The 14,064-nt window shown below is 37.7% G+C and overlaps 1 protein-coding gene across 1 annotated transcript; it reads right to left on the bottom strand.

The window, feature by feature from the left end:
* Nucleotides 1-966: 966 nt before the first annotated feature.
* On the bottom strand, nt 967-14,062 carry NTS (neurotensin). Its single transcript, XM_010561841.1, has 4 exons — nt 13,788-14,062; nt 9,624-9,685; nt 3,396-3,620; nt 967-1,339 (listed from the first exon to the last, which is right to left on the bottom strand). Exons 1-4 carry the CDS (start codon nt 13,846-13,848, stop codon nt 1,193-1,195), a joined length of 495 nt encoding a protein of 164 aa, XP_010560143.1. The 5' UTR covers nt 13,849-14,062; the 3' UTR covers nt 967-1,192.
* Nucleotides 14,063-14,064: the final 2 nt, after the last annotated feature.

Raw genomic sequence — 14,064 nt, 5'->3', positions numbered from 1 at the left:
GGCTTCATGGGTCTTGGACTATCCCTCTATTTTGACAGTTGTTGTGACCCCCAGTTCTTTCAGACTGTTTTCCTCCAGCCTGGAACCCAGGATCATTGAGATCCTGAGTCCCATGTACACTTCACAGACACAGAGCTGGAAAATGTGTACGTTTCAGGTGGCACTTGACTCCTCATGGCTTGAAATCAGTATTTTCCATGCTGGGAGCTTCCCTCTCCGTCAGCTTCCAAGACTGACTTTAACCCCTGAAACTGCCTGTTGTTATTACAAATTTGCAGAGGGAGGGAAAGGAAATGCCTTTTAAGTTTAAAATGTTCTAACTTTAATTCTTCTTTCAAATATTTCTCCCAAGTTTCTCATATAACCAGATTAGTATTTTGACTTTAACAGTGACAGCACAGGAGCATGAATAAGCTTTTATTTTTGTCTTTATTTTTTTTTCCTGAGCATTCATAGATTAGGTAAACACTGTAAATTCTTTTACTGATTTGATAATCTGTTTTCCTTATTTACTCGGTGATACACAAGACTCTGAAGCACATCTGGGTTTGTTCTCACTAGCGTACTTTGTTAAAGTCTCATTTATGTACTGTTGTCTTAAGTTATGACTCTTCAGTGGCAAGTTAGGAGTCAAGAACTTAAAATTCTTTTACAAGCAGGCAATTTAAAATATGAATTTTGAAATTTCCGTTTAATAGTTAGCTGATAGTATTTCCTTCCTTCCTTAGACCTAATCCCTAATAAATTAAACTGGCCAACGTATAAAATGTGGCAGTTCTGAAGAGTGTATTATACAAAAATCTGCAAGCATATATTTTTGAGGTGTTGCATTAAGAAATTGTAAGATTCTCAGTAGGGTTTATGGACAATATCAATTTCCTTGGTGTATGTTGGTGTGCTTTATAAAATAGGAAAAGACTATAATATTGTTGGAAACATGTTGAAATCTCAGTTTTGTACAATACATCATGCTTAGAAACTAGATTTATTTGCAAATGTATTGGTCCAATTAATCTCAAGTAGGAAAAAATCACAATCAAGAAACAGCAATTGCAAAAAAGACACAGTTATGTTATCATCTTGATGATTTTCCATAGTATATTTTCACACAAGTATGATTTTAGATTTAAATAAGATAACCATAACGCACAGTTACCTATAAACTAAATATACATTGTTTTCTTCTGCTGCATCAGTAATATGAACTTCTCTTGAGTATGTAGGGTCTTCTAGCTTTGTTCACATGTAGCTGCCGTTTCAGAATATAGGGATTTTTTCTTTTCATTATTTCCTTGTCTTGGCTTGAGTTCTCTAGATCAAAAGCATCTTGCTGAAGTAACTGTAAGATGCAAGAAGAGACACAACGTTATCAGCTTTTTTTTTGTAATGAACATTATCAATTCCTAGAAAGTTTTATAAAACTTTATTTTAACATCTGCCACCAAGAAAAACCTTTACCATAATAGTTGAGGATTTAAAAAAAAAAAGGAAGAAAACAAAAAAGCCCAAAACTCAAGACACAAAACTAAGATCAGGCTGAAGATGAGCTGAATCCTACAGAGGCGATATTTAAATTCCATTGAAACAGATGAGATCATTGGTTTTCACGAGAGAGAAAAGCTGGTATATATGTCCTCCTTGGACTGAAACTCAAATTGTCTGAAAACTTCCTAATGATTGTCACTCTGTAATCACTCCTTTAGGCTAAACACCTCCTAAAACACCCACTGCTTGCTGGTTTCAGCTTTTGAGCAGTATTTTTATCTGCGACTTCCTACAGCTAAAAAATCAACATGTGTAATAAACAAATAAGAAATGAAATAAAGCACAAGAAAGCCAAAATTTTGTCAATCAAAATCTCTTATACAACTATGTTTTGAGTTTTACTTGGAGTTTTTAAAGTATTTTGTTCAGATTTGTTCTTGCTTTATCTGTTAAGATTTCATCCATTCTCTCACCATGTTCTTCCATGGTCAATTACAGTCCTACTGTCTGGCTGAAAGGCATTACACTGAAAACATTTTTATATTCACCTCAGTATTTCCCTAAGCAATCAAAGTCTGTTACTCACTTAATTACTTAATAAATGAGTGCTCATCTAAATTCTATTGAAATGAATGGAAAGACTCTCATGGTTTCAACAGCCTTTGGAGTCAATCCTGGATGTATAAGATCACAAGAACTTCTTTCATTACACAAATTGTTTATTTCAAGCCTTCTTCAATTCTTCTCCCTATGGCTCTATCCCTTCGTCTTTTCTTGTGTCTTGTAAAACTCTGCACTTCCTAAGCTGAAAGAGGAATATTTTATTTCAATTTCACATGCAATACTGCTAGGAGTGATGATTCCCGACCACCACAAGAGCTGATGCAACTGCAAAGTAAGAAACTGTGATTAAGTCATATGGGCTATTGCACAGAGTCAGTTCTATAGTAGCTCCTTTTCAGCAATAAACGTACTGCTGGACAGAGTCCTCAGAAAATTCAGGCTCTCAAAGATGTTGCAGTCTTTGTATGGACCATCCCAGCTAATATAAAGGATTGAGAATAAGCCTGCAAATACAGGGCTGTGATTCAGCTAACAAAAGAAGATCAAGGTTCAGCCAGACTGTCCACGAACCTGTGATAGCTGAAGAAACTGGGTTTACTGGAAAGTGGGTAGTGACGCTGAGATATCTTTTCCCACTGGGCAAAGCAGCTTTTAGTGTAATATGTAACAACACAAGTGGATTGTGCCCAGTGTGCCTCTGTGTGATCATTGCACTAAGATAAATATCACAAATGGACTATAAACAATCACTATTTAAGAGCAGCAAACCTCATACAATCATGTCAACTTCCAGGGCCCTCTTTAGGTGTGGGGAAGCAAGAGTTCCCTTGCTACCGGTTTCCTAGCAATGACAAGAAGCCCAGAGTACCTGGTAGAATTACATGTACACATGGGCATGTGTCCATGCATTTTGAATCCAGTTTGCCATAGGGCCTTGAAAAGGTTTTCAGAAACTCTGTCTATATTTAGTTATGCCTCAATAAATCTGCAGTAACTTCATGTCTGTGAAGCAGATACTAATTTTGTGTTCTGGCATAGAGCTCACTTTCATGTGTTTGGTTCCTTGGAATGGCCACAAAGAGTGGAGAAAGTATGTAGTTAAGAATAGTTCTCATTTATCCATGGGTTGTTATAAAAAACAGACACTCAGCTCATCACAAACTATATTAATTCACAACTATTTCAATAAGAGGCATATTAGAGGTATTAGAGAATATAAAAAAAGGGAAGGAAAGCTCAGGCAATGTGACAGGGGTCATCTAGAGATGGATTTTAAAACATCACTACGAACAGAGCCTGAGAATTTAACAGCAGTTGATACATGCATTTGTGACAGTTTGTTTTACCTCCCAATGCTGAAAGGCTCTGCTGTGGCAGACTTTTTGGAGTTGATATACTGTCAGCATTGCTTCCAAGCTGAAGCCATCCAGAGCAGTAGGAAACTGTCTTCCTGAAACCAAATCCTCTTCATCTACTTCTACTGTTTCCCCCACTTGGTTGTTCATGTTGTTGAGAAGATTGCAGACATTTAGCAGGGTCATTTTCCAGTAAGGAAGTTTTGCTCTGTTAATCTGAAAATACAAATACCCACTATTTAACATGTTGCTATTTTTGTTTTGTTTTTTAGTAATAATGTGTGACATTCAAACATTTCGGTAGGAACAAGTTTGTGTGTTTGAAGTACTTTTCCTCTGCTCAACTTTTAGACAATAATTAGAGAGTGCTGAAATTAGGACAACTCATTTACTAAACACACCAAGTCTGCTTCCCCACAGCCTTACCCCCCAGGTAGATATACATGATGAAAAACTAAACTGCTACCAAACCAGAATGGTAGCATTTCATAGTCATTCTGCACAGGTGCAAACAAAAACACAGGTGGAAATTAATATAATATAAATTCACAGGTGTAAATCAGGACAATGAGTCAAACCCACTGGATAAATTCCCAGTGCTAGAATCCAAGGTGGATGCCTGTGGTTAACTAGACGCTCCTCTCCAGTTCAGAACAAATACCAGTCATTTCAAAATTCCCTGAGAAAAGGAACAGAGTCCCTGCTTCAGGGCAAGCTGTCTGATGAGGCTGGGTCTGAAGTTATGGAATCTGTAAGCCCCAGGAGTTTTGGATGCTGGAAAGTCACGAGCCTGGGAGATGTGAATCGACCTACAGGCTTAGATGAAGATGGAGCAAAGATGAAACAGAGCTGTGCAATATATTCCTGATTTGGTAACTGGACTGAAAAACTCAGACCAACTGTATTTAGGTGGTCCACAATGAACCTGTTCAGAGATGTTACAGGAAGACAGAAATAGAGAAATTTCACCATGGTTTGTCTCAAATTTTGCTTGCTCCAGTATCTTGCATGATTTAGGAGCTATTTAACTTTTACAACCTTTTAAAATATGTTGAGGAAAATAACCTTTACTTTACTACTGGTACTGTTCTTTCCAAGCAGTTGTGGCAGTAGTCTTCTTTCGTTTTGATTGTCAATAGAAAAAAGTAAGTGAAAAACCTAATTCCTACCTCATTCACTGCTTTTCATGTCTTTGCCGCTTTCTTGGTTCTCCCACTATTAATCACTTTTTTCAAATTGTATTTCTTTTAGTGGCGAGTATAGAAATTAGACTCCTTAAACTAGAACTGGTGACACAGCAATCTCCAATCAAAAGCCAAATAGCAAATTCCTATTTATTACTAGCAAGGGCTTCCTTGCTGTGCACGTTAAGATTACACTTGACCTATGAACTGAAATGTAGTTGCTTCTTTTCCTGGATGTGCAAAGTTAAATATAGTTATTACATTAACACAGACATTGCCTTTCACATACTGACAGCACTGATTAAGAGTGTGGATGCAGTGCCTACTTAGCTGAGCATTAGGTAATCACATAATCTGTTGTTTATTTAAAGCACCTTCCTAACAAAAGGACACTGTACGCAAGATTTATGCATATTCACCACACTTCACTATTTTTTGAGGGAAAGGAAAGAAAATGGAGAGGAGTGAGGAAGAAACAAGAAAAGCTGGCATCACTATTAGCATTAGTTACAAAAAATTCTCTTTTGGCCATAATTATTACTCCAATATACATCTGGTATATGCATCCCTGTCAAAATGAGAATAATTTAGCCCTTTAATAAAACCACCATGTGTTCTCAGATTCCTGACAGGGCTCAAGAAAAAAAAGAAGAAAAAAAAAAGAGAGTATTTTGTTTTGAGGCTAAGAAGAAAACAAATCTTGTATCTTATTCAGAAGCTTGAAATTGGTTCTGCATTGTTTACTTTGAGCTCATCTGTTGTCCCATCTAGGTGCCTTAATTAGCCTGTCGAATTATTTGAAAAGATGTGACAGGTTCAAAACAAAAATTAACTGCTTTGCAGAATGTCTAATTTAATTAACAGAAGTTAAACTAGCAAAAAGAGCAACTGTCCACTGCAATTTCAAAATCTTCTTTGGTCTCTTTTAAAATATTTGAGCAATATAAAAATACAGAACTTTCCATGACAAATGAGGAGGCTTTGGCAGCACACTTCTTTCTCCTGGGTATATGAAAGAAATGTGAGCTAGCAACTACAGTAGCTAAATTGCAATGAAGAATAAAATCTAGGGGCAATGCTACATGAGCAAGTGAGAGTTCTGAGTTAAAAAAAAACTAAAATATTCCACTAAATGGGAACAGAAGAGAAGAGGAAAGGAGAGGGAAATTTCTTATGCCTTCTTGCATAATTTATAGAATCTTTTTGATCTAAAGTTACTACTTCATGTTAGCCTGATGCATGTCTATGTTTAAAGGAACTTTCCTCTGTATTATTAGCAAAATACTTAAACTGCAGACTTCATTAGGTGAAATTGGTCTTAGCTGCTACTTATGAGGGTAAGAGAAAAAATTTTTGCAGTCCTGTCTGCAAACATATTTCATTTGTTAAGGGAGTCTAATTCCTATTAATACCGCACATATATCACCTCGAAGTATTTTTACTTGGGTACACCTGCTTCTGACTTATACTGCTGCCAGTTCATAGAATGAGACTATAAAACATTAAGAACTTCAGTCAAGAGTGAAATATGTTTTTTAACTGAACATGGAGCTCTCCAGGTCATGTCCAGTCACTGAACAGAGCAGTCATGTTACTTCTCTACTCCACTATTATAGCAAACATTACAATCAGAGAGCTTTGTTTTATAGGTTATGGAAAATCTCTGAGGCAGTTATCCTAAAGGAATGTGTGAAAATACAGTTTAAGATGACCATAACCCAAATGTTCAGGTACATTTCCAATGTGTGATATATTTTCCACAGAGGTCTAAGCAATACCAACTACAGTTGCTCAAGACATGTTTTGGAAAACACCTACACAAGAGATCAAGGAACCCGTATCTGCCAAGATGGAACTAATTTTTTTACGATTAACTTGAAAAATATCTGGGAGTGATCTGAAGGAACAAAAGACTCTGCAGTATGAGCTAGAATTTAAAAGTTATTAATGTTGAAGTGAGTATGATGTATGCATTTCCATTGTTGAACTTGCTTCCGAAGTAAGACTCAGATACATGGTTTTGCACACCTCATATATCTTGAAAGAGAATTTTAAAATATCTAAGAAACTGAAAGGAGCTTGAGAATATTTCATTCTTTGACAACAGGCTTGTCCTATGAAAGATTAAAGAGAATCCCAAGTTTGTAACTTACATGGTATCTTTTTCTTTCCATTTCTGGTTGAATGATACCCCTGATAGTTTGTTTAAGATAACTTCATCCATTATAATGCATACCTCCTGAATGCTTTTTTTTTTTTTTTAGAAAAAGAAAGTTAATTTCTCTGCTTTTTATATTCTTGTCTTTATCTAGTGAAAGCAGATGAAAAATAAATTCAGACCCAAGTAAAACCTGAGGTAATGTAGGATCTCTATGGTTCCTTTTCTGAACAGTATTTGAATTTTGTTCAGAATGTAACCGCAGAAATAATAAAAATACTCTCAGTCTTTAAGCAGATATGGTATTGAGTTCTGTTACAGCGGAAGTTCTTCCATGGTATAGACTAATGCCTGTAAATGTAATGAACTTTTACGTTCATTATGGAGTCAGTAACTCCCAGGCAGCTGGAACCTTGTCTGCCTCTGACAAGGAGGCTGAACTGTCTGGGCACATACAGTCAGCAACAGGCATCTTAGAACAGTAGGAAGCTCAGAGGGTCCAAGACTTTGGAAAATTAATGTGAGTGGGGATCCCAAAGGTGGAGTATATGCTAGTGATGACATATTCTTCAAGGAAACCCTTTTTTTTTTCTTTTTCTTTAACTAACATCATCTTAAATCTTGCTTGAGTTCAGGACATTCTTCATGCAAGTGGTGGTTTCAGGCAAGCATTTAGGAAGCTGGGAATAGAGCTATCTATTTGATACAAAAGAGAGACAGCAGATAACTGTCCGTGTATTCGTGACACTTCAAGTTGTGTTGTCTTACCAGATCTTCCAAATGGCTCTTTGGATTTTATCTTAGAGGAAAGACAAAAAAAGCATTTTAGGGACTCGTGTGATCCCTGTATCTTCTTTGAGATGTAACAGCAGGGAAGGGGATAAACTGTATAAAATGTTGAAGACAGGTTGTAATAAGCATGGACATACTTCTTTAAAGACGGAGAGTGATTCAGCATATAGATGACTTTAAAGAGCAGTTTGAAAAGGGCCAGTAGATGCTGGACAGAATGCTGCAAAAGGTGTGTGCTTAAATCCTAGCTGTAGTCTTGATACTCTACTTCACAAGTGCCTACTTAGGAAGATTTTTTCTGTCAAATACTAGAGCCACAAGTGATAATCCACTTTGCTGCATTTTTAGATATGAGCTTTCCCTTGCTGCTTATTACCAAGTCAGTGTCAAAGATGGTTAATGCAATTTAACAGTAATTGCCCTCAACTGGAACCAGATCTCAGGCACAATACAAGACAGTTATTACACATATCACCCTCAAATTTGTCTCTGACACCAGAACCATACTTTTGTTCTAATGAGGGCTAAAAGCTAAGAGAGAACAACAGAATTTGTCATTTCAGTAATGAATTTTAGATGGCAATTTAAGGCAGTATAATGTAGAAATAAAGCAAAGTCTCCACCATGCATCTACTGCTTCTGTCAGCTTCAGGTGTCACTTGACTTACGGTATATACCATGAGGAAAATTGAATAGCAAGCTACATGATGTAAAACAACATATAAGAGTATTATGGCAAAAATCATTACCTATCAACTGGTGCACTCTATTTGTGCATTTTTAGTTACCTGAGACTGTGCTCTGTGCTGAGAGGGAGGAAAAGATGGAAGTGGCAGTTAGGTTCACAGTTCCACTAAAGTCAGTAGCAGAAATACCAATAGCTGCAGGGTTTCCTCCCAGGGCACACTATGCTTTGTCACACAGAGAATGAACTATTTTTGTCAGCCTCCTACATTTAAATTCATCTCAGGAAAAGAATATCTATTAAATCTTTCTGTACCTTAGAAAAGCGAGTGGCAAACAGGTTTATTCCACACCTAAGGTTAATTACCATGCCAGTAAAGAACATGGGAACCTACGAACTGCCAGACCAGATCAAAACAATGTATTTTCTGGCTTCATTTCTTATTCTAGTCTATTCAAAGGATCCTGTGAAATAGCTCACATATAAGCAAATACAGTAAATACGGAAGTCTTCCAGACTGGTTTTGTCCTTAACCTTCAACTAGTCAATGGCTTATGAAATTCTTTTTTTGGGGAAATTTTTCACTCATCATTTTAATTTCCATTGAATTTAAGCACCACTTAAGCTTCATTAGAACAAAGAATTAAAACATTCAACCTTAAGCCCATGGCATTTGTTTCAGGGTTTGTTCTTTAGTATGTTGCTGAAGAAATATTAGACATATATATTTCTTAGATCATTCATGGTAAATAACAGTGTTGAGAAAGTGTTTTTCTATCAGCCTGTTCAATACATATGTGCAACACTTGCTGCTTCACCTTGCCAGTATGAGATTGGAACTGAAATTTTGTCTATTTTTATTAAATAACATGTACATTGCTCACAGTCTGGCAACTTGCCAAGGAAGTGTCATTTATCAGCTTAATATTTTCACAGTCATGTCCCCATGTTCCTGTACTAACACTATGATTGAATTCCTAAGTCAAAATCAGCATATGTATTAACAGTTTTTGCTTTATGACTGTCTTAGTTCTATATGCATATAGGAAAAGTTCTGCATAAAAATAGCACTTACGGATTTGACTCAAGGTTAATTTAGCTTTCATCAGGCATAATCCTATTGGAAACACATTTCCTCATATAAATTTACATCTCTGCACATAACACAGTTTTGACAGTTTAATGAAAGTACCAGTGTTACGAGCAAGGAGCACTTTTAGTGTGTCACATCAACACCTTTAAATTTCCTTTGAACTGGAGAAAATCTTGCACCAAAGTAATGTCTAGCACTGAACTTTTCGGTCTAGACCGTAGGTTATTACTTTGTGCAAAGACTTCTGAGTTTGTAATGAGAATTCATTTGCTCCCTACCCATCAACTAAAAGAGGAAAAATAATTACCTTTGATGTGTACATATTGGTCAATAAATCTGCTTCTAACGCTTTCATTTCCTCTTCTGAATCTGGGAATAAACCAGAAACATATGCTTATTGTTTCATCATAAATCACGGACATTTCAATTCAGCATACAGAATTTAGATATATCAATGAATTCTGAAAAACAAACAAACATGAAAACAAGCAACTTCTTAGATAAGAACACAGCAAAGTGATCTAGAGAGACTGTGAGGAGTCTTCAGGTAACAGCAACATTTTGTTAAAATGGATACTCACTACCTTTTTAAAGCATGATCAAACTTATTGAAGTGAATGAAACGATTCATTAATCTCAGTTCACTGGTAGACAGGCCCACTAATCTGCAGCCCTTTCAGTAAACAACACTGCTGCAAGATTCTTCATTCAAAATCAGTATGATTTTCATGATCACTATTTGTCACCTCTGCTTACTTTGGAAGATTTTGGATATTTATTTTCAAACAATATTTATTTAAGTAGCAGCTAAGTATTTAGGTGAATGGCAGTTATGATTACTTGACAAGATTTAGTCTTGATTATTCTTGGTTAAATTATGAGTATTTTTACTGATATGAGGGAATTGAGCTTGACCAGTTTGTGATACAAGCTCTTGACAATACATATACCAAAAGAAAGTATTCTGACTGAAAGTCTTAGGATTTTCTTTACTAATTTAATTGACCTTTGATAGCTCAGCAGACTTGCAAGACCTGTGATTTGATGAATAGGGTAAAAATTGCTGTAGAAAGAGAAAACACCCACAAACTTTTCGGCTTTGTGCGGCACAGAATGACAAGGAAAATCTGATGTCTTGAAAATGTAGCAGCAATCACAGCTCAAAGATGAGACGTATACAGAAATCAGTTAAGTTTTCAGGTGAAATAAAGTTCCACATGGCTTTTAGCTTTCCTGGAATACCAGCAGTCCAGAGCCAAACAATATGGTTACTTATATTTAAAACCAAACTAAACAAAAATCTACACCATATTCATATAAGTGATATCTTACTTCCATTAAAATGATCAATGCTCTTGGCATGTAACACCCTACCACAGAATCTGTGGATAGATTCTGCCTATGCCTTCACTTCAGGGATCATCACCAGGTTGTGTCACTACCATTCACAGAACACGAGACTGTAAGGGACCTTTTATACAAATATGTGCTAATCAGTCACAGATTTCTGCTAGCACAGGAAGCCAACCATTATAATGCTCTTAAAAATCAATCGTGTTCAATCTTAGTAACAAGATCTCACCACCACCACCACTATGTTTCTTCTTTGGGGCATTCTTCCAAACTATCAATGGTTAGTCACCGTCTTCTAATTTCAAGCCTAATTTATTTCTAATTACAAATTTATTAATGGTTTGTATATAACTTCCTTCACTATAAATTATACATTTCTATTTGTAATATTTACCAAACTCATGTATTTTTTGAGAGCAATCACAGCCCTTCCCAGCTTAGATTTTTAGGGTGCGCCTACAGAGTGATTAGCAAACAAATGCAAGATCCCTGTGCCTTTTGGACACAAACCATTCCCCTGGAAATCCCATAAATACTTCATTGAAAGGCTATGCCCAGAGCTATTAGACTCTCATCTATTCTCCTCTCTTGTAATAGCCTTGTATTCCCCAGCTCATCAGAGTGGCCCTCCTCTGTGCCTGATGTGATCTCAAGGCAGCACAGCATAGTACAGTTTGGATCAGAAGCCTCAGTACTTAACCACCTTAATGCTTACCATTAGCTACAGGAAGTAGCTCTCTTACACATTTTTTGATTTTGTTTGTCTTTCATGGCTGAAAAACTTTAGTATCTCATTAAAAAAAATTAGGTCAGATAATATGACCAAGTCTTTTATCTCCTCAGACGTTTCCAACAGCTGTGCTTCTGTTAAAAGGAGCTTTTAATAGGAACTTCTGTTATTTCCTAAGTTGCTGCATTTTGTACTGTTGCACTGCTGCTCGTTTCTATTATTCAGGTCATCAAACACTTCTGGGCGTTATGCCGATCTTCCTCTGTAGTGATGCTCCTGTTTGCATTACCAGCACACTACATTCATTCATTCATTCCTACTTTTTGCATTGAAGTTGTTATTGAAAATACTCAGTAAGACTGGTTTGTAGATCAGTATTACAGCAAGTCACCAGCAACTAATCTCCAACTTAATGCCTTTCAGCGCTACTCGTTGTCAGTGTTACCTAATCTCTTAATCATTTTACCATTAGCCGAAGTTCTGCCGGCAGCACAGGATCACCTCAGCTGAATTTCTACTAATGATAGCAGCAGCTCCTGTGAATGAGTGAGATGCATGACAGCATCATGATTTGTGATGTCCTGGGTTGTACCAGCTGAGGACAATGAAAGTTGTGGTGTCTGGTTAGCCCCTGGTTTTTAGATTCTATAGAGGATGAAAGATAGCTTCCACACCATCGAGGTTGGAAGATAGCTGCAGATTGAAGATAAATAGGTATTGAGGTATTATTATTTCTCATTTTGATTGAGAAAAGAAGTCTGGAGGATATTATTTAGGAGGCTGGTCAAGATTCCTCGAGTGAAGAATAAAGCAAGGCTTGGAGGAGGAGAAGGGAGCACATCCAGGTAATTCAGGAATGAAAGAGACAGATGAGGAATAAAAGCATAAAAAGAGCAGACTCTCAGAAAGCAGAGTATAAAAAGTCTGGTTACACATTATTGTTCAGATCAGGACATTCACACAGTTTGATGTCCTCTTGATTCACTTCTTATTGACAAGAAATATAGCTTCTATTCAGATATTCACGTTCTACAGGAACAGTTACAATCTACAGGTACACACTTTCCCCTGAGGGCAAACATTTTCAAAAGAAACTTAAAATGAATGATTGCTTTCTTTATGACATTAACTGTCCATAGTAGTTAAAACTGATTTGGCCCCTCCACACAAGCTTCTCCATGGCATTTCTCATTTAAATATAATTTCAAATTTTCAAGGAAATAAACCATCATGTCAGTTAACACATACAATTTTGTTTCTGTTTGTTTTTTTTTAATAAGCCTATTTTAATTTCCACTGAAGTTTTTTACTTTAATGGGCTTTCATTCAGGCTCTACAAACAGTTGAATTTGAAACTGCCTCACTGAAAATACTAGCCAAGTATTTGTTTAAAAAGCTTCAAATATACAGGGAGAAAATAAGAAATATTAAGCCTTGTCACTAAGGTCACCAGTTCTCTATGATATACAGAATGACTATGTTTAAACTGTGGTAAATTGCAGGTATTACGTGTTCTACATTTTTCTTCTGCAGGGGAATACAAATTAGAAACTTTCATCTAAAGTGAGAATTAGGAATTCTGAGTCCTGCTGAATACTGAAGGTGAATAAATGAAGCTACTTGTAGATTTACTCTGTAAATTTTGTGGCGTTAAAAATTCAAGTAATTTGCAAGTTAGTCAAGATTGGATTTTGAAGCCCATTCTGCTTCATGTCTGTGTGCGTACACCTGTCTCATCACCACCATACCTATTTTTGGTCATAAACTTAGGGCATAAATGACACACACTTAGCTGTGTCATTTTGCAAAGGAGCAGGCAATGCATTTTAATGTATGGTCCTCTTGGAGCAGAAATGCGCTTACATTAACCTTCCTATTGTGTGCCCTACACCTGATTCAGCATTTTTTGGCCGTAATTTCAGATCAGATGCTAGCATTTTTCCCCCCCGAATACAAAAATTGCACTTCTGTCACTAAGAAGTGACTAAAGCCCATTTATACCCGTGTTGATTGGGATCACGGCAGCCACGCACGCGAGTTGCGGAAACTACAATTGCCGTGACGGTCTGGAAATACCTGGTATGCAATCAATCACCAACGCGGCAGCGTAATCAGGCAGACGGTCTGCACTGATTCATCTTTGCAATGCCTAGTCTCCGCTAACCGCCACGGCAGGATGCTGCCCGGGGGAGCGGTTCCTCTGAAGGCAGAAAGTTACGGGACTCCTACAAAACCCCGTTCACCCGGGCCAGCTCCTCGGCGCACCGCCGCCTAAGAGCCGCGGTGGCCCGAAACGACTTCACCTCCTTTCCGCAGATCCGGGCGTCCGGGGGACTTGGGCGGCGGGCGGCGAGCGCTCAGCCCGCTGCGGGGGGGGACGGGACTTACCTGAGCAGAGGCTGCAGGAGGCCAAAGCCAGCAGCACCACGCACACCAGCTGGGCTCTCATCCTTGCCGCGCCGCCCTCTAGAAAGTAAAGTCCATAAATCCTGGGGAGAGACGGAGAGACAGACAGACAGACAGACACAGAGACCCCCCGCGCCCCCCTCAGCACGCTCGCTGGCACCAAGACGGGGGGACCCGGACCCTTCCCCAACTATATAAGCCGCGGGGTGATGTCACGGCGGTGCCGCCATCGCCTCCTGATGAAGTTCCCTCCCTCACC

Source organism: Haliaeetus leucocephalus, unplaced genomic scaffold (assembly GCF_000737465.1).
Source record: "Haliaeetus leucocephalus isolate CR32 unplaced genomic scaffold, Haliaeetus_leucocephalus-4.0 Scaffold151, whole genome shotgun sequence".
NCBI lineage: Eukaryota > Metazoa > Chordata > Aves > Accipitriformes > Accipitridae > Haliaeetus > Haliaeetus leucocephalus.
Note: the sequence above shows the minus strand (reverse complement) of the source record. Positions and strands in the feature narration are given on the sequence as shown.

Bases quoted from the DNA above. Each gene is read 5' to 3' on its own strand.
- NTS (XM_010561841.1), bottom strand. From the start codon at position 13,848: ATGAGAGCCCAGCTGGTGTGCGTGGTGCTGCTGGCTTTGGCCTCCTGC. The intron at 9,686-13,787 runs GTAAGTCCCGTC...GTTTATTCCCAG, and splicing joins CTCCTGCAGCCTCTGCTCAG to ATTCAGAAGAGGAAATGAAA. The intron at 1,340-3,395 runs GTAAAACAAACT...TGCATCTTACAG, and splicing joins GAGCCTTTCAGCATTGGGAG to TTACTTCAGCAAGATGCTTT.